Genomic DNA, 24,189 nt, shown 5'->3' on the forward strand with positions numbered 1-24,189 from the left:
TGACAAATTACTAAAGTACACCTTGAGCCTTTTCACATTTCCTTACAACCACCAAAGTGTTGCATATTTAGAGGCTGACATTTTTGGCCGCTGTTAGCAATACGCAGCTCAAACTCAGTCAGATTGGATGGAAACATTTCTAAATAGTCAATTTTAACTCTCGTCACAGTTTTTAGTTTCTTTCAAAGCTGTCCACTGACGAGGCCATTTTTTGATTAAAAACAATCCTTCAGCAGCTGCGGCAGTATGTTACAGACTGTTCTTCTGCTGGGTAGTAAACATCCACCTTAGCCTCCAGTCTTTTGCAGCCTCTAACACGCCTTCTTCCAGGATTGACCTGTGTTTTGCTCCATCCATCAACTCTGAGCAGTTTCAGTAACCCTTCTGATGAAAAGCATTCCCAAAGCATGATGCTGTGGAGATGCAGTATAACTCTGCATACCTTGGTTGACCTCAGACAGTTAACCAAGTTGATCATGGCCATGTCTTGATAGGTTTTGCAGTTGTACCATACTGCCTTCATTAAAGGAGCTGACAAAATATGAAAAAATAAAGATGTGTAAATGTAGCAAATAACTGTGGGATGCAAAAGAGAAGCTGTAGGTTTTCTAAGACGTACAACATTTTTAAACAATTTATTTTAACTTAATAAGCCTGAGGCCTGCTCAACAGAGATAGGCGCTTCCTCCAGATCCACAGTGACATTAAATCGTTTGTCAAATTGGGAAAGTTCCTCTTGGTGACATACCTATAGATGCTCCACTCTGGCTCTATCTTTGTTATGGTGGGATCCTCCACATACTCAAACTGCAGATCTTTCTGGAGTTGGGCCTTGTCTATGCTCACAGACACAGATACCCTTCCGTTGCCATGCAGGGAGGCATGCGTTCGGCAGGTTAGCCACTGTCCACCCCTCCTAGAAAGTAGCAGTACAGAATTAGCTAAATAAAACTGCTACGTAGGGATAATGCTGTGTAACCATTGAGAAAAATATATGATATTGAGAGGTAATAATGTAGCTTCAGTTTAATAGCTTTTTATCTTGAAAGTTTCAAAATCATTAAAAAACAAAACAAAAAACAATTTAATAACCCTGGATGGATGATAAAGTGGAGCCGAGTACACGGGTTATTGAATAAACTCATCAGCATGAATACTGATAAAACAACCTTTTTCAAGATGACTTTATTTTTCCTCCAAACGCAGCTCATAACCAGAACTGTCAGAGCCATTAGCTGCCTACGCTTTGATGGAAGCCGACTTTGACTGAGCTTTTTAATTGAGTCTTTGAAGAGTTGATTGGCAGGGTCAACCGAGGCATGTTCCCACTAACCTCAAGTAAGTGCACGGCTGGTCCTTAAACATAATTGACACGTTGCTCCCAGCGTCCAAGTGGCTGCCTGTGATGTTGACAATTGTTCCCCCGGAGACTGGACCACGGCTCGGCTTCAGCCCGGTAATTCGCGGGATCTGTGTTGGGAGTCGCATAGTAAGATCAGTCACATTAAAAAATAATCATGCTGATGTAGGGAGACAAATGTTGCAGATAAAAAGGCTGGAAAGAGAAGTGTTGAAACTTTTGATGAAAATACGAGACAGGCATTTTTATTTATTTTTTTTAAATGCCTACTAGGTGTTTCTTTAAATCTTGCTTGTGCGTTTTGAAGCTTAACTTACCACCTAGCACCAAGAGTACAAAAAAAGTTAAAAACAAATCTGTTTAAAGAACTGTTCCTTTTCACACAAAAAGTTTAGACAGAAAGTCATAATAACCGCCTCATCATTCTTGTTTATTGAACATTACTGGATAAAAATGTGCTACAATGTGTAGCAGCAGATCCCACTGGCAATAGGCACAGGCAATAACATGTTGGAAACATTATACAATTGCCACAGCAGTAGTTACTCAAGTCTAGTCGAAGCTGGACATCGCACCGATCCATTATGATGCCATCTGGCATTCTTATGGTCCCATCTAAAGCCTGTTGTGTTGCGCGTTTCGATGCAACATCTCATACCTCTGTGAAGAGGGGCCTCAGTGAGAAATAAACCTCGGCCAGTATCCTTTGAAGGGTAACAGTAAAAATGATACTATAGCATAAAAACAGGTCCATAAAAGCAACCACTGGAAATTTATTCCAGAATGCGGAACTGCGTTGGTGACTGGAACTGTGCTGGGAGAGAATCGAAAGAACACAGCAGAGGGTGTAATGTGTTTCTTTACGAGTTCGTGTCGGAAAACGCTTTTAGAAACATCAGCTTTTCTGCCTCATCTTAAACTCGTTAGTGGGGTGCCGGTCACGCCTCGCAACTGATCCACACACGAGAGAAGAGCCATCATGTGGGAACGGAGCCACGAAACCGCAACATATATTAGCACGGTAAGCGAGAAGAGAGAACACCTGACATGGAGGCGCTAAAATGAATACACTTCTGGAAGAGAGTCAAAACTCAGTAAGCCACATGTGCAAAGTTAGAGGTTGGTTGTTGTTGTTTTTTACAGTCATATGACTAAAATTTAAGAACTGTGATATGAAAGAAAATCTCAGATAAAGACAGACACTCACCACAAAGTAGTAGTACTTGGATGATGTTGCCATAAATTCTGGTCTGCATGCTCCAACACCGACACACACCTGTATGTTCCCAGTGTACTGGCTCAGCTCTGCTCGCCCCATCTCACAAACAATCCTGGCAAGAAAAGAGTAGAATTACTGTAGAACGCATAGAAATTCACACTGAATAACTTTGTTTCAAGTTATTTTAGCCTTGAAACAAAGTAAAGAGAAAAACTGATCAAGAAGAGCTTACATTGTGATAAAAAAACCTTACATGATGCACCGTTTGGTAGTAACTTTACCTCCTATGATTGGCAAACTTGAGGGAGAAAAAGCAAAAAGTCTCTCCCTTTTGCGTATGACCTCGGCTACAGCTACCTCTGCTGGGTCAGCACTTGCTAAGAAAGTGCTGGCCCACAACTTCCTTTCTAAGCAGAAGCACTGTGACTGTTGATAAGCCAACTTTAAACTAATTTGACAGATGGCACCTGCAAGAAGCCCGAGCTGTGGATTTAAACTGGAACGTCAACTAAATCTGACCTCCAGAAATTTCTAAAAATGATTATTGGACTGTAAGGACAAATGTATGTGCAGCTGCTTGAATGTTTGTCACTAGAAATTATAAATGTATGAATTGGGCTCCAAGGTACACCTAGCATTCAAGTTTTATGCACTTCATGTACCCTTGCTGACACCTCAGTTTCCTCTCAAATAGTTTTGTATGTAAAAATGACATCAGTTTGACAACAATTTCAAGTAAAAAGTAGTAATTGATGAGGATCTGATTGCTAAATTATTTTATAGTTAAAAACATCACTTACTGTTCCGCAGGGATGTAACCGTCACGTATGGGGGTGCAGTCCACGTCGGCCACCTTCACGTTACCCTGAATCTCTCTGAAGTCCAGTCCAAGATTTTCACCACGGATCGTCACGAGTGTGCCGCCTTCCCTGGGACCGCGCAGAGGGTTGATCTGTTGGCATCCAAGCCTCGATTATTTCTGTACTTTTGCTCGTTTAAACATTTAAAACAAAGCGTTTCCCGTGCAATAGTTTGAAGAAAGTGTGAAAGCATCATCCTGCGACAGTTGATATGTTTCTACCAGCGAGGGCAAGTCTCTTAGCAGGTTATCCAATACAGTTTAAATATTTTCTCTCTGTCAGTTTATTGTACAAGAGCATTCATAGCACAAACGTTTCGCTTTTGTTTTTAAATTCTACAGCCACAAACTTCAATGTATTTCATCTGAACTTAAAAAAGTGGTCCATAGTGGTAAAGAGGAAAGTAATTAATACATGCTTTTCAGTAAAAAAAAAAAATCTAAATAGTTTACTATATAGCCTTTTTTGTTTCTCTGTTACCCCTTAAGACAGTCAACTGGAACCGCATGTTTTGTGAAGGTTTATAATGAAACACGTTAAATAGGTTATTTTGGTCAGACAGCAACCAAATGTTAAAAAAAGTCCTAGTTTGAATACTTTTATTGAGCAACCAATGAGATCTCATTCATTGTGTGAATACAATTGTCAAGTTTTACAAAACTAATACATATGAAAAACCACAACAATGCGTGACTATGACACTGCACAAAATACCAAGATTGCAAAGTTGGTCATTTTTAAGAGCGCCAACTACTGACTAACTACTTCTGAAGACAATAAGTACCTCAAGCATTCTTTGCTTGCCACAGTAATTACTTCCCAAATGCCACGAGCATTTCAGGAGCTCTCCTAAAAGTGCACTGCTCATTAGTGCTGGATTGTGGAATCAGTGTATTAACATAGGACCTATTCAGAACCAATAGATACCTAAAGTGAGCAATTAAACCTAATAATTAGGCTTGATTTGTTGAGCTTTCAGGGGAAAAATGCTAATTGTTTGTGTTTGCACATATTCCAAATAAAGAGACAATTAGCTACAAAATGAACACTCCAGAGGTTAAAGAAGCTTTGGGGTCAACATCATGTCCTTTTTTTAAATGTGCATTTCAAGTTTACAACAGTCAGATAAACTCAGATCAACATAGATCGGGTGATATCATCACAGTAATCAAAAGCGTCTCTCATTGCAGGTAATGTGGTTGCAACATTCATTACTACTTTCTTACAAAACTACCTTTTGAAGAGCCAGTGTGTGTGTGTGTGTGTGTGTGCATGGGTGAGTACACATCATCAAGCCTATCCAGATGGATAGATGTTAGAAACGGAGACAGAGTAGTCTGTCCCCCATCAGTCTCTGCCAAGTACAAGTCCTCCAGGCTGCAGACCGGAGCCAGCTGCAGTGGCAGCTCTCCCCGTTTCTCAGCTCTGTGTATGTGTGGCAAAGTGACCCCCCCTGTGGTTTTCACATGGCAGGTAGAGTGCTGAGCAAATGAGTGGGTTTGTCTTGGAGCACAACATTGTTAAGGTATTCTAGAAACTTACTGCATACACTAAAAGTATCGAAAGAATTAATTACTATGGTTTATTTCAAAATGTAGTGGAATAAAGCAAACTGAAATAGCTGAACTTGGAAGGGTGTTAAGCTAAATTTTTAAGCCAAGTCATGAAGAAGTGTGGAGTCTGCCAAGTAGGAGATATTGCTATGAAATTGTTCAATGCCTCTGATTAATAACGCTCCCTACAGGTTTCTTGAGAGAAAAAAAAGCCATTTGGGAAAGGGTTGCAATACATCCAGTTAAAAAAAATTGCACACAATGCCCTGTGGCTCCCAATTCATTAGAACATATATTTGACTTAAGAGGGTTGACTTAAGAGAAATAGAGAGGGAGGAGGAAAAAGAAAAAAGGGAAGGAGACAAAATAAGGCTTTGATTAGATATTTGACTTTGACAAGATAATTGACTGTTTCGTAGAGGCAAACAATCATTTCTCCTTTTCCTTTTATCTTGATATGCGAGTCGCTTTCTCGTATTGTTGGTGGGAGACGTCATTATAATTTACTGCATTTGAACGCATTAAGGGCTGGCTAGTCTTGGGAAAGTCCTCACTCCACACTGCTCACAGCTTTTATGGGGGAGATGAGAAGGCTGCAAAATGTCCTGACTGCAGCCTCAGGGATGCAAAAAGACATACAGTCCCATCTCCTTCAATAAATCCACTGCTTTGAGTGAAAGCAAACACTGCAGAACCCCAGTGATGGACTGAGGCAGACTGGCTTTACTGCTTTTACGAGGCGCAAAGGGTGTAAAGCATTTTTTTCCCCCTCTTTTTGAAAGAGTTCATGTGTTTTGTTTGTTTTCTTTTTAGTTTTCTAGGTTAACATTATTTGCGAGCATGTGAGCATTGTGAGCATGTGAAACTGAAGTCCAATTCCTTCAATTCAGTGTGTGAATTGAACTGTTGCGTAAAAAGGAAAAAACAAAAGCAAACTATTTTTAGGGATTTTGTGTGTTATGAAGCAAATCTCAGAAACAGACATGATTCGCAGACAAGCTACATCGCCAACCGTTCTTGTCAGTTTCACAGTAAACGTTTGAGCTGGTTAACAAAAACGTGGACACTGCCACATGTTGAATGACTTTAAAGAGTTTTCTGTACAGTGGATAAGAAGCTGGATGCTTTGAAATGAAATGTGCTGTGCTCCCAAATGCTTCATATGAATTCTGACCACCACTCACCACTTTAATCACACTTTACTACTTTTTGGGTATGGTTTTGCGTAGCGTGCATGTTTCTCCTGGCGTTTTCGTCTCACCTGCGTGATTTTGGGGTTGGTGCATTTGCTGTTGATCCCGTTGGGCTCGAGCAGCTGGTTCTCTGGGAGGAGGCAGTGTTGCTTGAGGGTGCAGCGGTTCTCTCCTTTGCACCAAACGCAACCAAACAGTGGGTCTGCTTTCAGACATAAACCGCAGCTTCCACGCTGAGCATCACACTTATAAAGATGAACTGCGCAGTAAGAAATAAAAGGCGGACAAAGAAAATGTGGGAGGGAAGGGAGATCAAGTTATTCTGGAGAAATCACTTAAAAAAAAAAAAAAAAAAAAAGCCCAGACCGCTGTACACGACCTGAAGTCTTACAAATATCTCATTATTCCTGCCATCATCATCTCCACGCACTCGCATTCCCTCCTGCCTTGCCTCGCCGGGCTTCCTACAATGCCGTCTCCTGCCTCTCGTCACCCACCACGCATTTAACATATCATCTCCATGGCAACAGACCAGCCATTTTCTCTTTTAATTGCCATTAGATGCGTGTGTGAAGTGCCCATCAAAAAATGCCCCGAGAGATGCTTCCTCCTCAGGCAAACAAAGGTAGGAGGCGGTTTAAGAAGCGTTCTCCATTTCAAGCGTCTCCTTTGTAACTTTTGTTGCCTCTTTGATTCTGCACTCACGCTCAAGGATATATTTTTGCGGATGTGTTTTTTTTTTTTTTTACACAGACACATGTAAACACAACCACAAACACCCTACAAAGTTTGCCTTGCAGCATACGGTGTCACTTTGGCACATAATCCACATTTTAACAATACATTTCATGAGTCTAACTCCACTGCCATTGGAGAAAACAAGGGGTTGACATTCGGAGAACTAGAACCCGCCTCATACTGATGTTTTCCTGGTACAGCATAAACTTTGCAGTAGTGAATTTACAGCGGCTAAAATTGAACAAGTGCAGCTCAAAGGCACATATAAAAAAAATAAAATAAATCAGCAGCAAATCTTCATTTCAGTAAGTCAGATACAAAAAAAGTCAAGATAGCGCACAGTGTGTTGTTTATGTCCTGCAAATACAGGAAGGGGAAATAAATTAGAGCTGTTTGTAGAGACTGATCATTTTTAAAGTACAGGTGAATTTAAATAAATGACAGTACAAATTATTTCAGTTATTACATTCAGAAAGCCAAGTCAATACATTTTGCAGAGTCATTATACACAAAGCGTTATTTTCCTAGAGTTTCACCCTCGAAATTTTGACGATTCTAGCTTATAATGAAAACCACCAAATTTAGTTCCTGAGAAATATTTCATACAAAACATCTTTTTACAAAAAAAAAAAAAAAAGCATGCCCATGCACTCACTATTTGGTTCAGGCTGTTATTGCACTACTCATGCTTATAAATGTAGCATCAATGAAGATAATCAGCCTCCGGCTCTGAGTTATTAAGCACACCCAGGTTGGTTTTAATAAAAGCCCTTCAGCTTGTCAACCCTGGTGTCTCTCATCTTCTTCTGAATAAAACCCCCAAATACTCTCAATGGTGTATAAGTCAAACAAGTTTCCTGGCCAAACAAGCACAGGGGCACAGTGATTATGTAAGCTGGCACTGGTACTTTTGACAATGTGTGAAGGCAGCATGTCACACTGCAAAATAAAACCAACAACTAATGAGCTCGTAAGCATGAAGTGTTGCAAATTTCCGTGACTATGTTTACTGGACTTCTTAATGCTTTTTCCTTCCACTTGACCTTCTATTAACATGCTTGGGTACTTTGCTCAGTGAATAGCCATCTGCATTAGCAATGTCTTCTGCAGCTTGGATATCTGCTGGAAAGCTGCCAATTCATCAGTCTTTCCCAATGTTGTGCAGGCCGTAGTATAACATGTCTGGATTCAAATCAAGTTTTAATACTCCACTTTTAAGCTAAATTTTGGGTTTTCCATTAATAAGTCTACAGCGATAGGAGGAGTTTGGCAAAACTGAAAAGGAAGGCATTAAGGACACAGAAAATTTAATCACAAAAGTCCTACGGAAATAAAAAAAAAAGAGAGAAAGAATAATATTGCAGAGAAACAAAAAGTGTAACCCAGAGAGTTGGAATAGTAATTTGCAATGCAGCCATATGGGAAAAAGATAGACAAAGCGAAAAAAAAAAAAAAAAAAAAAGGAGGATGTGTTAAAGTTAACCACTCCTCATGGCAAAAACATCAGGAAATAGATGCTTCACCTCAGCACACCACCACCTGTTGCTATGGAGACAGGCTGCAAGGGCAACAATTGGGAGGCAGCAGACCCAGTGTATATATCTTGATGCAAGTTTGTGAGGACACCACGTCGGACTAAGTGTAAAGTGAATAAGTTGGTGAGCAGATGTGTTCGCATGTGTCGCTGCACATGAGCACACCGACGCCTGCATACGTCTGAACGCTCACCTTTGTTGTGGGCGGGGTTATCGATGCTGAAATCTCCGTTCCAGATGACGGTCAGCTCCACAGGAAGACTGCTCATCTCCATCCCATCGTAGAAATACTATAACCATGGCAACCAGAGAAGGAATGAGTGGCATTGCAGAGAGAGAGGGAAATGTTTATGCTGTGCATTATTTCTGTGTTCAAATGCCGTTAGTGCCCGATTTCCTTTTTCATCCCAAAAATACATCAGCAACAACAGGTGGCTTTATACTCAGCGAACACACACACACACACACACACACACACACACACCAGAGAGTGTTCAACGATTAGATTATTTTTCATTTGGTTCTGTAACACCAGCAGCATGAGAAAGGTTGGTGCTACAATCATAATTTTCTGCTAAATTACAGTTTCCCTCCTTCACAGCTCAATCAAACTACAATGTTTGCCCTGTACTGTGATTACACACCCAATCCCACCGACATCTTGACACGCACACATTAACACACACACACACGCAGAGTGATGAAGATAGACAGGAAGATGGAATGTTATTGTATCAACAGACGATTAGCAGCGAGACAAGCATAAAGCCTTTTATGCTTGCTGTCAATGCATTATTCACTGAAAGGATGAAGCCTCAATAAGGGGGAGACGTAAGTTAGGCTCTTATCTCATATAATCCCTTTGTACCGTAAAAACTTAACTCATCTTTTAACAGTGGAAATATCAGCGAAAGGAGTACAAATTTTGATGGCAAACACGGGGAGTCTTTATCGAGACTGGTTAGGTGAGCGAATGTGAGCCGTTGCTGTTGCTAATTCTTACCGATGTGTTTTGACACTGCACTGAGGAGCTGTTAAAGCGCAGGGCAGGGACTCTGTGCTCATTTCCCTGGATGGTGAGGAGGCACTCGTACCCCCTCTGCCCAGACTGTGGCTGGGGTAGGTTCTTGGCCCGCAGGGTGATGGGCTTTACCACATTGACTGGGACCAGTATCCTGTCTGCAGGCAGCAACTGTGGACAGCCCTGAAACAAACAGAAATGTTGGGTTATTGTTTAAAACGTATGGGTAATATTAAATCGTGTGTTCTAGAATATTGTACTAAAAGTAGACAGTAAGAAACCTCACTGAAAGATATTTCTGTGTAAGGATGGCAGCTTGTTACATGAGAAAAATGTATCTCCACTTTCTACACTGCATATGTTTGCAGTTGTGTTGTCTATTTTCAGATAACGGACTTAACGGCGCTCCGAGATGCTCAAAGCTTTGATTATTATTCAGAAATTGTGCTCTGCTTTAAACTTCTCCACATTTAATCCCTGACCTATTTTGTGTGTTTCTTGGTTTTCGTGATGAAGCATGCGTCGTTAATATCCTAATTAAATGGCAGACCTGTTCACATTCAGAAAATGAAGGACAAGTCTGCTCTCTACTCTACTGATACTATCCTAAGGATGGAAGCATCAGTTATACATTGAAGCACACACTTAAGGAAGAACTTTAATACTAATTTGCTAGATATCCAAGATGCATGCATACTGAAGTTTTTTCTTGTATTTTCAAGAAACAAAAGATTTCACAGATGTCTCCAAAGTAAGCTTGCCTCCTGTCTAAGTAGGCTAACAAAAAGGCCAAGAGAGAGGGAGAGATCAAAAACAGGAAAAAAATATGAAAGGGATGTTAAAGGATAGGACAAAGTGACAAGTCAACAAGTAAAACAAAAAGCATTAGGACAGCAGAAAAATCTGACAAGAATAAATGTAAGGTAAAACGGAAGGGGGGGGGGGGAGGGGGGGGGCAAAGACAGGTAAGCATAATAAATACAGAACGGTTCCCTGAACACAGGGAGAAGGGAAAACAGGCCAGCAGAGAGAGGAACAACAAAAAGAAGACCCAAACTGAAAGCGGCAGGAACACCATTAAGCGCATGCGACAGGGAAAGCTTTAGTATGTCTAAGAGAGAAGTGCAAAGAGGGTGAAAAGAAAGGGAGCAGATAAGAGAAGCCCCCTAACGGATGGAGCCGGGGAGGGGGGAGCGGGAGGGAGACGGGGTTGAAGCAGAGCACACGTTGAACTGTGCGATAACACTTGTTTGAAGTTCATTAAAAGCCACTTGATTTGGGTAGGCTGAGTGAGTGACTGACTAGTGAGTGACTCAATCACGTGGTGAGAGAGCCGAACGCTCCATGACACCATTCACAAAGTCATTATAGATAAATGACACACAGAGGGGGGGGCGAGTTCAGCGGTGGAGGAGAGGAAGGTGGCGGTGACTGTGTGTTTGCTCTTCCAAATCTCATTTTCCTAAGAACGAAGGGTCATATTTGGAGAATGAAAATGAGCGGGAGAGCAAAGAGAGATGCAATCCATTCTTAATCACATCTTTTTCCAGTTAATAGACATGAACAATGGGGACAATAAATCTGATCTGGTTTGTGGAAATGAAAACACGGAAAGCACTGGAGTATGACTCGACGCGGGCGCCTGAGTGGAATCTATACGACACAGATCTACGGCGATAGCGCCGTGAAGGGATGATGGGACTGAATTTCACACACACATGCCAAGATAAATGTGTGTAGGACCAAGTTATAATAACTTGGTTTCAAACATATAACAAACTTTGTTTCACATATGATATTTAAGCATTTTAGTAAAATATGCAATTTGAAATAAAAACAGTAGATGATCCAATTGCAACAGAATAAATAAAACAATTTAAGCTGTTAGATTAATGTACGATTGATTTTTTCAATCAATTGTAAACTTAAACTTGTAAATTTAGCTATATTGCTAGCTTAATACACCAATATCACTCCAATATAACTCGTACATAATGCAAATAATTGCTTGGACTGCAATAGATGTTATTTTATGTACATTCAGGCATTTTCAGTATTCACTTTTAAGGGTTTAGACAAACAAAGATCGTATATCTTCCTAGTTGGCTCGAAATTATGATGTCGCTCCGTGTTGTTGAGATTTATGTAGACGTTTAGCTGATGTAATGTGCACGGTTTTATTATTATTCCCCACATGCTTAAGTGCAAACACCCCAAGAGTCAGTGGTTTACTCAGACGCCTACTTAGACGACAGCACTTAACATAAATATACTTCATATCCCACCGCTATATGGCAAGAATATTGTACATCTCAATAAAAAACAATTAAAATCTTATAGGTTAATGTACAGATTTGTATCAGACTGGACTTATCACTGACAACCTATTGTACGGAGTATTGTCAAGAGGAAGGTGAAAGACGTCAGACCCGATGATACAAACAGGCACAAGTCTATTATTACAGCAAACGAGGCTTTCAATCAGAAGCCCCACAGATCGACTGCCTTCAGTTTACGCCACATTGACGCTGTTACTCATGCAAAAGCATCATGACCAAATCCCAAGTCCATATACTTTACAGTTTATGGATATCATTTTTTAAATGGTTAGTTTTATGTAATATTTAATCTTTCATCTTTTTAATTACCTCTAAGCTGCAAACTTCAAAATTAACTCAAATACATTTTGCCAACCCTGGAGGACCGTTTGCAACGTAATTGATGCCTACTTTATTTTAAATTAACTAATCTTTGGTGAGTTTTACAGAACTGAATTGATAAACAAAACTAAAAAAAAGAAAGAAAACACCTTCTCTCATGTGGCAATGACATGCTTTACATTCTGTACTTCAAATTTTAAAGTGAGACACCGTAAAGAGTTTTCATTCAAGAGTTTTTTTCTTGTTTTTTTTTCTTTGTGAAAAGTATTGACAACCTGTTTAATGGATTATTTAGGAGAATGTGGAGAACTGACAGAAAATGTAGGGAAGTATATAGTTTCATCTTTCAGTCCATTTAATTAAACACAACTATTTATCTGAATGGCCTTTCACACTTGAGGGAAAAGATGTCCGCTACATGGTGACAAAACCTCTCATCCTCATTTCCTTTCAACCTCTTTATACTTTCATCTTGCTGAAGAAAGACCAGAGAACCAGATTTGAAAAAAAAAAAAAAAAAGACTGAAACTGTGTCCTGTGAATGTGCATTTGTGTGAAGCTGTCGGTGCGTTTAAAGCTGTAAATGTTAGTGACGGGGGATGTAATCAAGGACTTTACCTGAAGAAGAGAAAGGTACCTGTAAATAGCATGACGCAACATAAGTTCAGCATAGAAGCGACTGAAAATCAAAGTTGCCTTCTGTTTTGTCTTTTGCTCTCATATTATCGCTCTCATTTTCCCTGATCCATTGTCATTTTCCATGTTCGGAATCTATTAAGTGTGAGAAACGTGAAAAAAGAGAAATCCGGAAGGGGCCAAACAGTTTTTCACACCACTGTGTGTGTGTGTATATAAATATATAGACACATATATACATGAAAAAAACAGCCAGTGCAGTTCACCTAAGGTTCATCCCTTCTCAGTGACCAATCTCGTGATTCGCTCTGCTCTTCCCCAACTCCTTTTCTTCTTGGGGACCTACTTAGATCAGATAATTAGAGACTGGTGGGAGGTGTGAAGGGTGGAGATGTGGAAAGTGACAGCGAGTAGGAAGCAGAATGGGAGCTGCGAATGTAAAAGCCCTTGGCATAGTTTGAAGCTAAAGGGAGAGGGAGGGTGGGCGATGGCAAAAAAAAGAGAGAAAGGCCCATAATTACAGCAGCGCAGCGTAAGGTGTGAAGATGAAAAGGATCTTAAGTTTTCAGACATGTATGTGCGCACCAACACCCTGTGGTAACCTAAAGCTTCCCAGTTTCTGATTTATCATATATCTATAACGTAGCCTAAGGCAAAAACACTCACCTCCTTTCTCTTTGCTAACTCCCCCTGCCTGCAGCTGCTCCTCCTTATTGCCATTACTTCACTTTTAACCTTAAATAACATTCCAGTTGTGTTATTTTCTCCTAATGGAAAACAAACATTTAGAAAAATCTTCTTGTATTGTTTGGCTTGGTTGTGAAAAAGCAATTTATCTATCAAAATAAAAGTTGAGATAACAACAGTGCAACAACAGCTGAAGAATTAACTTAAGTGTTCAGTGGAAGCACAAATCTAACATTTAAAAATAATTTTCTTCCAAATTAATCATCATTTTCAGGATTGTTGGCCAGGATTGTGGCCATTAAATAGAAATAAGTGCAAAACATGTTAAAAGTTGTAGAATTATGATTATTATTATTATTAGGAGTTCAAATGAAAGTCAGAGTAAACAGCTGTTTACTCTGTTTACTCTTGCTGCCACAGAGTTTCAGCATAAATTTTCTCCGCTAGTCACAGGATTTCAGAGGTCTAATGTTTCTTTTCAGCTGAGCGGTATAGTTTGGTTCGGTGTGGTTTGGTACACTATCATTTGGTCCCGGGAATTCAGGAGAGTAATTCCACCCCCAGCTTTACTCTGACTGGGCAGGCGGGGATAAAAAAAAAAAGATAAACCCACACACTCAATGTTGTGTCATGTTGGTACGACGACGAACATGACACTAATATTTTTTTGTGCTTGTCGCAAGCAGTAACAATTTTCTGTCCCCCAGTCAACAGACTTTGTTGTGTGATCCTAGTAGCTCCACCCTAACAGTATTGAAGCCTTGCTCTATGGACCTACAACTGAACTGGCCCAGGAACGGAGTGGTACCAATACTGCACCAAACCACACCGACCAGTGCTGTAACACTTACTGAAAACGAGGCATTAAGGGTCTGCAGCATAAAGGCAAATCTTACTAATAGGTTGAAGCAGTAATAACTTTAAAACTGTTATAAAATTCCCCAAAAATAATCTTACAATCAATTCTAAATTCACTGATTGCCAGTACAGAAACTTGAATGTTAATCCTTCAGTTTTATTACCTAAACAACTCCAAATTTCCTTTCTTTTACTACTGCTTCCTTCTTGCATATTGCCTTCGAACTCCTCAACCCTCAGCTCAGAGGATAACATTGATTTCCCTATGAATTGAAATGAGGCAGTTCTCTGCACCATTCCCATCCAATATTGGCAGCTAACAGCTATTACAGTTGGCATTTAGCTTCTTTAATAAAATTATCCTGATCACTTGATCAATAAGTTGCTGGTAAATAAACTTCGTGACATTGATCACCGCCGCACAGTCAGGAAGTGAATAATGCAGGGAGATGAAAAGTGCGGTACGAGGCTGAGAGATAGCGAAATGAATTCAGTGACATTAATATTTTTGTGTTTTCTATCTCCCTACCAGCCGAATATATTAGGGAAAGACTTGGCAGCAGCTCAGGATATGAACATGCTGTGTTGTAGACAGGAAAAGAAGAAAGGGAAATATCCTCCTGTGGTTTTCATCAGACAAAGAGAATGGGAAGTGTACCCAGTTTCATCACTTTCTTATGGTGATACATTGTCCTCGTATTATGGATATGGACTACAGTTTGAGGAAGACGGTAAACACGCTCTGTACAGTGGATGAACGAGAACCATCAATTCATATGGCAATGCATATAAACAGAGGGGAACCGCTGGCTCCTTCATTAGTGTATTCCAGTTCAGCGTCATGAACAGTCTTTGTTAGAAAGCCAGAATCTCTACGTCCTTGAGATGTACGGAGGGCAAACAGGCCAACGTCTGATCCCTGTGCCCATATCGTTGCTGGCATGGATGAAACGCCCAGGCCTGGCTTAAACTCCACCCTGCCCTGCATACTAACATCGAGCTCAAGCAGTGGGGAGATTCTGCTGGCCTCACTTATTAACATAGAGTTAAGGGATTATTGAGATCACTGCCTCAAATCCCTTAATTGTAATAGTTGACAAAAAAAAAAATCTGTCAGCAGAAAAAGGCGACCTCATTTTATTGCAAAGTTGACGCGTTGCCTTTTGTGGGTGTGTGTTTCTAAGCTTTTTATGCATGTGTCGGAAGCATTATGTCTAAACAGCATGTAAAACCTGTCAGTAAATACATCACCTTGGAATTAAAGGGTTAATTAAAAGCAAATTAAAAATCATTAAGCCCGCATGACACCTGCTTTTTAAATCCCTCTTTATTTATTCTTTTCTTTTAGCCAGCACACAATATGAGAGGATCCGCACGTTATTAACCTGAGTCAATACTGACCACCAGCGCGTAAGCTAATTAGAAATGTAAACCTGCAAAGAATTTTGCATGGCGAAACTAAGCAGACAGTTCAAAAAGATAAACCACACGGAGGAAAAAGAAAATAGAGTGCAGGTTGAAATGCTCAAGGGGAAGGAAAATGGGTGGAATAACACAATTGAGAGCAGACTGCTCATCAAAAGAAGCAATCTGGCTGAGCTTGTCTCTGCCCGCCGTACGCCGTCTGCCAACCCAGACATGAGCACTAGTGATCTTCATCATACCTCACCTCAGGCTAAGATTAACAGGCCACTAAGTCCCTGTACATCCCTCCCCTGAAAGCCACAGCGAATTGGCAAAGTACAGGCAGGCTAACGCTGCCACAGAAACAAAAGCGCAGAGTGGAATTGCAAATAACTGCATCCTGAACCCACAGTCTCAAATCTCGGGCATATATCTCAACCTTCCCTGACCTCCCATCTTTTCATGAAGGCTACAGCAGTAACTGAGTGAAATCTCCACATGTGCCCATGTGATGGGGAGTGGCTGGGTTGGAGGTCAGTCGCTTAGCGTGCCCCTTCCAAGCGCGCGGCTCGTCCTCTGCAGCAGAGCTGCCTAATTACAGCCGGCTCTGCTTCGGCGGGAATAGAACTGCCTGCCAATATTATTGATAATTCACAAAGAGTAAGCTGTTGCAGGGAATAGGGATGGGCATGTGAAACGACTCAGTTTTATTAGCTTCCAGTGCCCTTTGAAGAGCAGTCAAAAGCAAGATATGCCAAGAGACTCTTGCCAGATGGAGGTACTACGACTGAGAGGTGTTGCAAATCCTTTTAACACGACACTTTTTGCACATGAAATCTAAGAATGAAGATATTTCTCGCATGTAAAAACATTTCCGTTCATTTTGTTTCACCGAAGTCAATTTACGACCCACACAAAAACGCATTTTAAGGATAGTACATATACATGAATAAAATCTGGTTCCAACAGCTCAAAAACAGACAGTGTTTTCAACCCCAGCCCTAATTTACTTATCCTCTTGCTTCCCTGGTCTACAGTGTGTATTCTTGTGCACACTGACCCATTCTTGAGTGGCATAACATTTGTTGGTAATTTTAGTTTTAAAATATTTTTATTACCCCTAAAAACTTGAGAGCAGGTCATGATCTCAACTTTACAGAACAAAAGATGTCAGGGTCTATCTAGTTATTGATCTGGGAAATCATTTTCATGTGAGGGCCTGCTGGTGGGGGCTTAACCCTATAGCAAATTAAACAATTAAGAAGAAGCAATATTGCCCTCATCACAATTACTGTCATCCATTTCAAAATGAGAAGAAATACTTGAATCAGAGAAGCTTGTGCATTCTCTAATGTCAAATAGCTGAAGAATATATGAGAAGCAAACACATTTTCTTAAAACTATTCCAGTTTCAGACCAACTGACCTCGGGATTCTTGACTCGGCCCTCCTGGAAGGAACAAGTGCGAGGGTCATGGGTACAGTCATGCCTAAATTTACACCAATGACACTTGTAGGGACTGCTGACACAAGACAGACACCTAAAAAAGGAAAGATATTTTCAATTACCAAGGGATGTTGGAAAACAGAGGAAAAGCTGAGAAGCTTCAAAGATGGCATGCAGTCATGAGGAACATGGTCATTTCTGAATTTTCAAAGGGCATTTGACAGCTTGATTTGGAAAGCAGAATAATTATGCAATACACAACTTCCGTGCTTATAAAAATATATTTTTATTGGACTTTTTGTCATATTTTAGACTTTCTATTATCCACACAGAGGTCATAACTATAATTACTGTGGAAAATTCTAGCTGAAATTTTGCAAGATTAGTAGTTATTGATAATTACTTCATTTGGGATTGAATATTCAACTTTTAAACATGAGCTACATAATTTCAATATGGTTGAGACTGTTCTGTTTTCTTTCTTGGTAGAAGTCAAAATGTGAACTAATCCATCCCAAAATGTTTGGTTTCCCTAAAACCAACATTTAACCTGTAAGAATATTTATGAACATCTTAGAAATACACCCACCATAAATTCAGGTAAGTACCAAATTCTAATCTTTGAAAAATGTTCACATTGTAACTGTACTACACCATCCAAAAATGTTCAAATACATAGTCAAAAGTCAAAAATGTAAATGTCTGTGCAGAACTGTAATTATGTATATAAAAAAAAAAGAAAAGAAAAAAACAAGATAGCTATTTCATGATATAAGGGGTGTGGAACTATAACAATAGGCCTGCAGGTGAGTCTAAACTTTAAATGTCAAAAGAGAGAGAAAAAGGCTGGCTCGAAATGCTACGTTCTGAAATCCCTCTAGAGCAATGTTTTCATTCTGGAGCTCCTAAATAGGTACATGAAAAAAAAGTAATAAAACGCTGCAGCAGACTGTGATTGAAAAAACAGCAGTAGAGGTTGACTTACGACTTGTGCACGCTGCAGTTGTAGAAAACAAAACTGGCATTTGCAAAAGCCAGACCGGTCTCCTTGGACTTGAGATAGAGCTGAACAATCTGGTGGTCACCTGAGAAAAAGTGGCAGATGGTCAAAATTGAAGCGGTGTTTTTTTTGTTTTTAAACACTTCTCGAACAAATTATTGATATTTACTGCATGAAAATGTATTCTAACAGCGTTCATCTGTTTGATTCTCCAATAAAGAAGCAACAGGTGATGATCTTGTTGCATTGACACAGGATGTATCTTAAAAGGCGGGAATGAATGCTACAGTTCTGTCAAGTTCCCCTTTTTCATGGAGCTGTGCATGAAGTTGTGCATAGACATGTCCCTTGGGACGGGCAGTATTCCCACTGAAATCCCTTTGAGAACATTTTTTGACAAGTTAAAAGAAAAACATGAAACGGCAACCATGTGTGTATTTTTGTGCAAGTGTATCAACGCGCACCTTGTCTGTATTAGGTGTGTCTTTTTGGTCTGGCACTAATGAAGGAGTTCATGTTTAATTCATCAACACGTCTACACATCTAACTGCTCATTCTCTACCTCTTTGCCTCTCCCTCTCATTCCTACTATCTTTACACACAGGTCTCTTCACTTCCTCCCACACTTTGACTCCCTGTCCCCTGTGTGTCTCCCTCCATCTCTCTAACAAAGAAGGAATCATTCATCAATCAGAGTAAAGCACCGGTGACAACGGATCTGTCCTAATTAGGCCACCTAAATGTTACCTTGAAGCCTGCTAACACTCTCCATCTTTCTCTCTCTTCATCTGCTGTGCACCCTTTTCTTTCTATACCAAGCTTTGACTAAAAAGCGCTAGTAATAACAGATGATCAAAGACTCAAATTTAAGAAGCATTTTACTCTCTCTCCCTAGCAGAAAAACATATAGCCCACATTTGCCCGTCTGGGCAGCAAAGCTTTGTGTGTGTGTGTGTGAATTGGTTTTGGTGTACATATTTACACATTTATGTTTGCCTTATGGCAGTATTACCAGCTTTACACGTGGCTGACACAGCAAACATTTAGCAAATGTTTGTAATTCCCAGAATTTCAATGTCAGATGTGCATCTTTACATGGGCACCGCCTGTTCGTGGATTAACAAGTCATACATTTGTTCACAGCAGCAGATATGAGGGGGATTTTTCTTTCGCTTTGTTTCTGTGTTCACTTGTTAGATTAAAGAAAATATGAAGATATGAGTTCACAGATTAAAGTTTTAGAGTTCAGATCCAACAGGTTGCAATAAATGTCAACCACACACTTTTATAGACTTTTTGGCCTGAATTATCTGAATTCAACATCTAAAATGGTAAAATGACCAACAGAAGATATAAAATATATTTGTAAATATATTATTTTACTTGTAGCTGAGTTGTGTCAGAAATGTTTCACCATTTCCCTCAATTAAATTATTAGCAACGTTTTTGATGATGGGAACCCAGACACACACACACGTACACGTATTTTCCGGACTATAGAGCTCACTATAAGCCGCATCTACAAAGCTTTAAAAAAAAACTGGAAACGTACATTTATAAGCCGCTGGTATCTCCTCGGTTTTTCACAAGCTTAATAAATCTGCAGGATTTATTAAGGAGGCAGCCCTGCGTCTCCAAAGCCGAACCATGAATTTGTTCACGCCGAGTTTACGTGCAGCGGCTCTATTTCCCCCCTGTACTGCCAGATCGATGACCCTCAACTTAAAAGCTGCATCATATGAGTTTGAAGAAATTTCTCCGTCGTGCCGGCTGCTAGCATGTGCTTGTTCTAAATGAAAATGAGCACTTTCTTCTTTGATTTCCAATTTTTACTTCCAATGATTCACTTCCTGCTAAAGCGCCCCCTGGCGGTTGAAGGAGAATTCACAGAAAAGCCACACAGGGCTATAAAGCCTAACGGTTCAACACACACACACCTAAAAAAAAAAAAAAAAAAAAAAAATATATATATATATATATATATATATATATATATATATATATATATATATAGAGAGAGAGAGAGAGAGAGAGAGAGAGAGAGAGAGAGAGAGAGAGAGAGAGAGAGAGAGAGAGAGAGTTAAGGGTTTCATTATTCCCTTTGGATCAGATCCATTTGAGGGACAAATGTTAACAAATCCACACACAGACTAATAACTGATGTTCATTTATTCTAAGTCCTTAGGAGTTGCTTGAAGGCTTGTTGAGTTGCTTGTGGTAATGAGAAAATAATCCACGGGGTGTTCTTTTGGTCTAAAACTAACTGAAGGGAGGAGATCACAATGAAAGCAGGAGTACTCTGGTGGCAGGTATACATGTTTGTATTCGACAGGTGCCACTGACTAGCTGTTTCCAGTGACACCATTTTAATTTCCTGGTATTAAGAGAGATCTCTACAAATATTATATGTGTATGTTTATAAAGCAAACATGAAATGAAATATCAAAACCGTGACAACGTTGTACATTAAGGAACAGTGCATTTCCTGAACAAACCTGCACCATTATCCATGCTTCTTACCCTTGTCCACAATAATTCGTGGCATCTCCTTTTCAGCTGGCGAGGAACACTTGATCCGGTTTCCTTCTACCAAGCCGTTCATCTCAGCCAGGTCCTCAAATGTGCAGTTAACGCCTGCTGAAAGTTCTGGGACATTATGGGCTTCCAGCACCAACTGCAAAGGCAATGAAATGAGAAGACTTTTAGGAATGAACATATAAAACTGTTATTCTTATTATTATTTAATCTCCAGGTTGTTGGTGATATGGAGTAGAGATTCAGAAGATGATGCAGCAGTTTGTTTGCATCTTAAGAACAAGAAACACAAGTATGACGACATCAATATGTGCATTTTGAACAAGAAATTAGTGGTTTTAGAGGAGTAAAACATAAAAAAATGTAAACATGGGTGAAATCAAATAAGAGGACAGTGGTTGGGCCAACTGTTTGGTTGGAACCTGCATTCCTAAAAATAACAAAAAGGAGCTTCTTTACTTTTTGTTTTTAAAAGCAAAGAAGATACAAGACATCTTGTGACATTTATTTTGGTTTAATTCTATACTTGATGTATAAGTTACTAACCTTTTGAATAAAAAGGAACTAAAATTAGTTAAGAAAAGACCTTGGTGCAGATCTTGGTAGCAGCAGATGAATCAATGCAGGGTTAAAGAAGAAGAAAGCAAAATGAATTCAGATGAAATAATGCTTAGACAAGAGGAGAAACAATCCACTAGGATCACTGAGGAAATCAAATGAAGCAGTGAACCATTAGGCAGAGGCTTGCAAGCACACAGGCTAGCGGACTGTCACAGAACAGAGCATTCTCCAGGATATAAAATATGCTAATTTTTCACCATCATATGAAAATGCTGTATAAGCTCCCCTGGCACATCAGGAAGAATGGCCTCATGTGAAATAGGAAGGGAGGGAGAAACAAAGTGTCCTTTGCATAAAAAAGAGGAAGATGTTGAGGAAGGTAGAGCAGGGTCAACACCACTATATACATATTGATGAAAAACCCCAGTGTGTAAAGAGGGCGATGGTTTAAACACTGATTTCAGGTGGAACCAGTAGTGCACTTGTGATGCAACCCTAAAAGCTGCATCAGCAGCACAGAAGGGCTGACCTGCACTGTTTTAATATTGCTATTTAATGAAAAGAAAGCAGCAGCTGCATAGCCATCTGCACCAAATCCCACATAAAACGGACAGTGAATTCGTAGCCCCCGTCTCTCCTAAATACTCCATCCATCACCTTCCTGATAACTTGCTTTTATTTGCTTTTCTTTTAAAGTAGTAAACAGCCAGACTCACGGTTTGCTTTAGTGCATTCGGAGAAAAATAAAGAGAAAAAAAAAAATAAGATAAGCCTTACCACTGAGGGAATATTTTAGAAAAAGCATCCACTAAGCAAGCATTTACACACATAGCCTTCTGTGGTTGGTAAAAGCCATTTTGTTTCTGTAAGGGTAAGCAAGGATGTTAAGTCAGAAAGTCATAAATTTGCCTAAATTAGCAACCCTTGAAATAATAGTGAATAAACTGCTAGTAATTATGATTCTGAAATGTATTCAGATGACCTTAGATCAACAGACATAGAGGTCTTGGTGATTTTGTAAAGAACACATCTTCAATAAGTGAAACCAAAGTCAGAATTATTTCCAAGGAAAAAAAAATCCTATGAGACAGACTATAGGAAGGACATGTCCTTGCTTTTAATCAGAGATTCCTCTGCCGTATCTTTCCAAACACATTAAATAACCCAAAGGTCAAGTTGTGGCCACTGCCCGTTTGGCTGAAACCTCTGCAGAGCATTCAGCGGAATGGTAAATGTGTGCAGAAAGGTTAAGCACTCAGCAGCATTGCACAGGCACCCATGAATATTATTAGACTGATGCGGAGGTGTATTTCTGACAATCAGCAGCTCACGTTTGACCTTCTGAGGAACGCAGACGAAAACAGTCCTTCTGGTCTTGGGAGAACTAAATGAAATATTCACTTGATCTGGGAGATTCAAAGTCAGTTCTAAAAAGACCATGTGAAATTAGAATAAACTAATGTAACAAGATCAGTATTTATAACATTTACTAAAAAAAATGCTTCTTAAAAATAGAAATACTGCAATATAGTGGAGGAAAAAAGTAGACTTTAAACGGCTCTGAAATGTAGCTAAAACTATTTCCACAATCACAGCGGTGAAAATGACAAAAAACTTAGAATACAACTGATGCATTTAAAATAGCTGAAAATACATAAATTAAGCCACTCAACTTTTTGGATTTTGACACATTAGAACCACAATCTCTCTTAATGGGATTTTACGATATGGTCCAACCCAAAGTGCCAAACTGTTAAAACAGAAATAAAATTATGTAAAAAAAAAACAAACAAAAAAAAAACTGTAGAATAAAGTCCAACTTTGTTTAATTTAACTGAACTTTGATTTTTACAAATAGCTTTTTCTTATAGATACAATTCTATGTAATTTGGAATTAAGTTCTCCTTGGCCAATACAATCCACCAGATTAGGAAAAGTTTACACATTTGCAATTTATGTGGAAGGCTCAGACTGTTAGGGATTAAATAATTTAACTGCCTCAACTATTTAGCATTTGGAGGTTCATGCTCCTCTGCAAAAGCTGTTTATTTTCTTCAGAAAAATGGCTCCTGTTCTACAATCCTGGTTAGACACTAACTACAGCTGTAGGTACACATATCAATATACCTGGACAGGTAAAATCATGAAAACATGAAAACACAGCTGTGCTAAACTGTATGCTGGTAACGATTGCAGCCATTTGCTTGAAGAGTATTTCGGGAGCTGCAACTGAAAACTGTGAGGTCAGGATTTAAAGGATCGGTGTTGACAGACAGTAAAATGATACAAAGCAGTATTGGAAAGTTAACACCATGTAGTCAATAGTGCTTACAGCCCAATTACACTGTGGTACAAATTATGTTTGAGGGAGTGATATTGTGAATCTGCCAGACAGGATTTTCTCACTTGCAACATATTCAGCCATCATCACAATTTACTGCAAGGTGGTGCTGTTAAAGGAAATGCTTGAATGCTTGCTGGGAGTGTTTTCCTGCTGAATAAACAGACATATTCAATTGCTGCTAATAAAACACCAGAAGAAGTGCCTTTAATTTTGTACAAACTCAATCATTTGCTCTTTAAGCTGAAAAGTGCTTGAAGATTCAGCTTTCCTGTGAATCGGCAGCATTTCGTTGCACTCCAACAGTTACCCATACCTCGTTTACATTTCTGTAAAATGGAGTTAAATAACTTATAGCCCAGATATTCTAGTCCAGGAAAATTGGACTATTTTCTACACTTCCTTTGTGTATTTTTAGTGTTACAGCAGAGAAAATAGGTATGATATGCCCCACTAGGCTATTTTTGGATTCATATCCAGTGATATGTGGTGCTGTTTAACGTTAATCTTGTTGGTCTGAAGCTAAGCTGCTGCTGCTTCCTGGTATCAGGAACCAAAGTCTTCTTGAAACACACTTTCAAA

The 24,189-nt window shown here is 39.5% G+C and overlaps 1 protein-coding gene across 1 annotated transcript in view; it reads right to left on the reverse strand.

Annotated features, from left to right (window-relative positions):
- The window catches only part of plxna4 (plexin A4), a 220,701-nt gene that overhangs the window by 41,171 nt on the left and 155,341 nt on the right, over positions 1 to 24,189 (reverse strand). Inside the window, exons 7-16 of the mRNA XM_088003196.1 lie at positions 20,691 to 20,844; positions 18,156 to 18,255; positions 17,150 to 17,264; positions 9,462 to 9,662; positions 8,652 to 8,748; positions 6,254 to 6,444; positions 3,380 to 3,531; positions 2,568 to 2,691; positions 1,334 to 1,470; positions 749 to 916 (exon numbers count right to left, since the gene is read on the reverse strand). Of these exons, the coding sequence (XP_087859322.1) occupies positions 749 to 916; positions 1,334 to 1,470; positions 2,568 to 2,691; positions 3,380 to 3,531; positions 6,254 to 6,444; positions 8,652 to 8,748; positions 9,462 to 9,662; positions 17,150 to 17,264; positions 18,156 to 18,255; positions 20,691 to 20,844 (1,439 nt within the window). The remainder of the gene's footprint in view (positions 1 to 748; positions 917 to 1,333; positions 1,471 to 2,567; positions 2,692 to 3,379; positions 3,532 to 6,253; positions 6,445 to 8,651; positions 8,749 to 9,461; positions 9,663 to 17,149; positions 17,265 to 18,155; positions 18,256 to 20,690; positions 20,845 to 24,189) is intronic.

Source organism: Poecilia mexicana, unplaced genomic scaffold, assembly GCF_051168715.1.
Source record: "Poecilia mexicana isolate PSO_F unplaced genomic scaffold, ASM5116871v1 scaffold_23, whole genome shotgun sequence".
Taxonomy (NCBI): domain Eukaryota; kingdom Metazoa; phylum Chordata; class Actinopteri; order Cyprinodontiformes; family Poeciliidae; genus Poecilia; species Poecilia mexicana.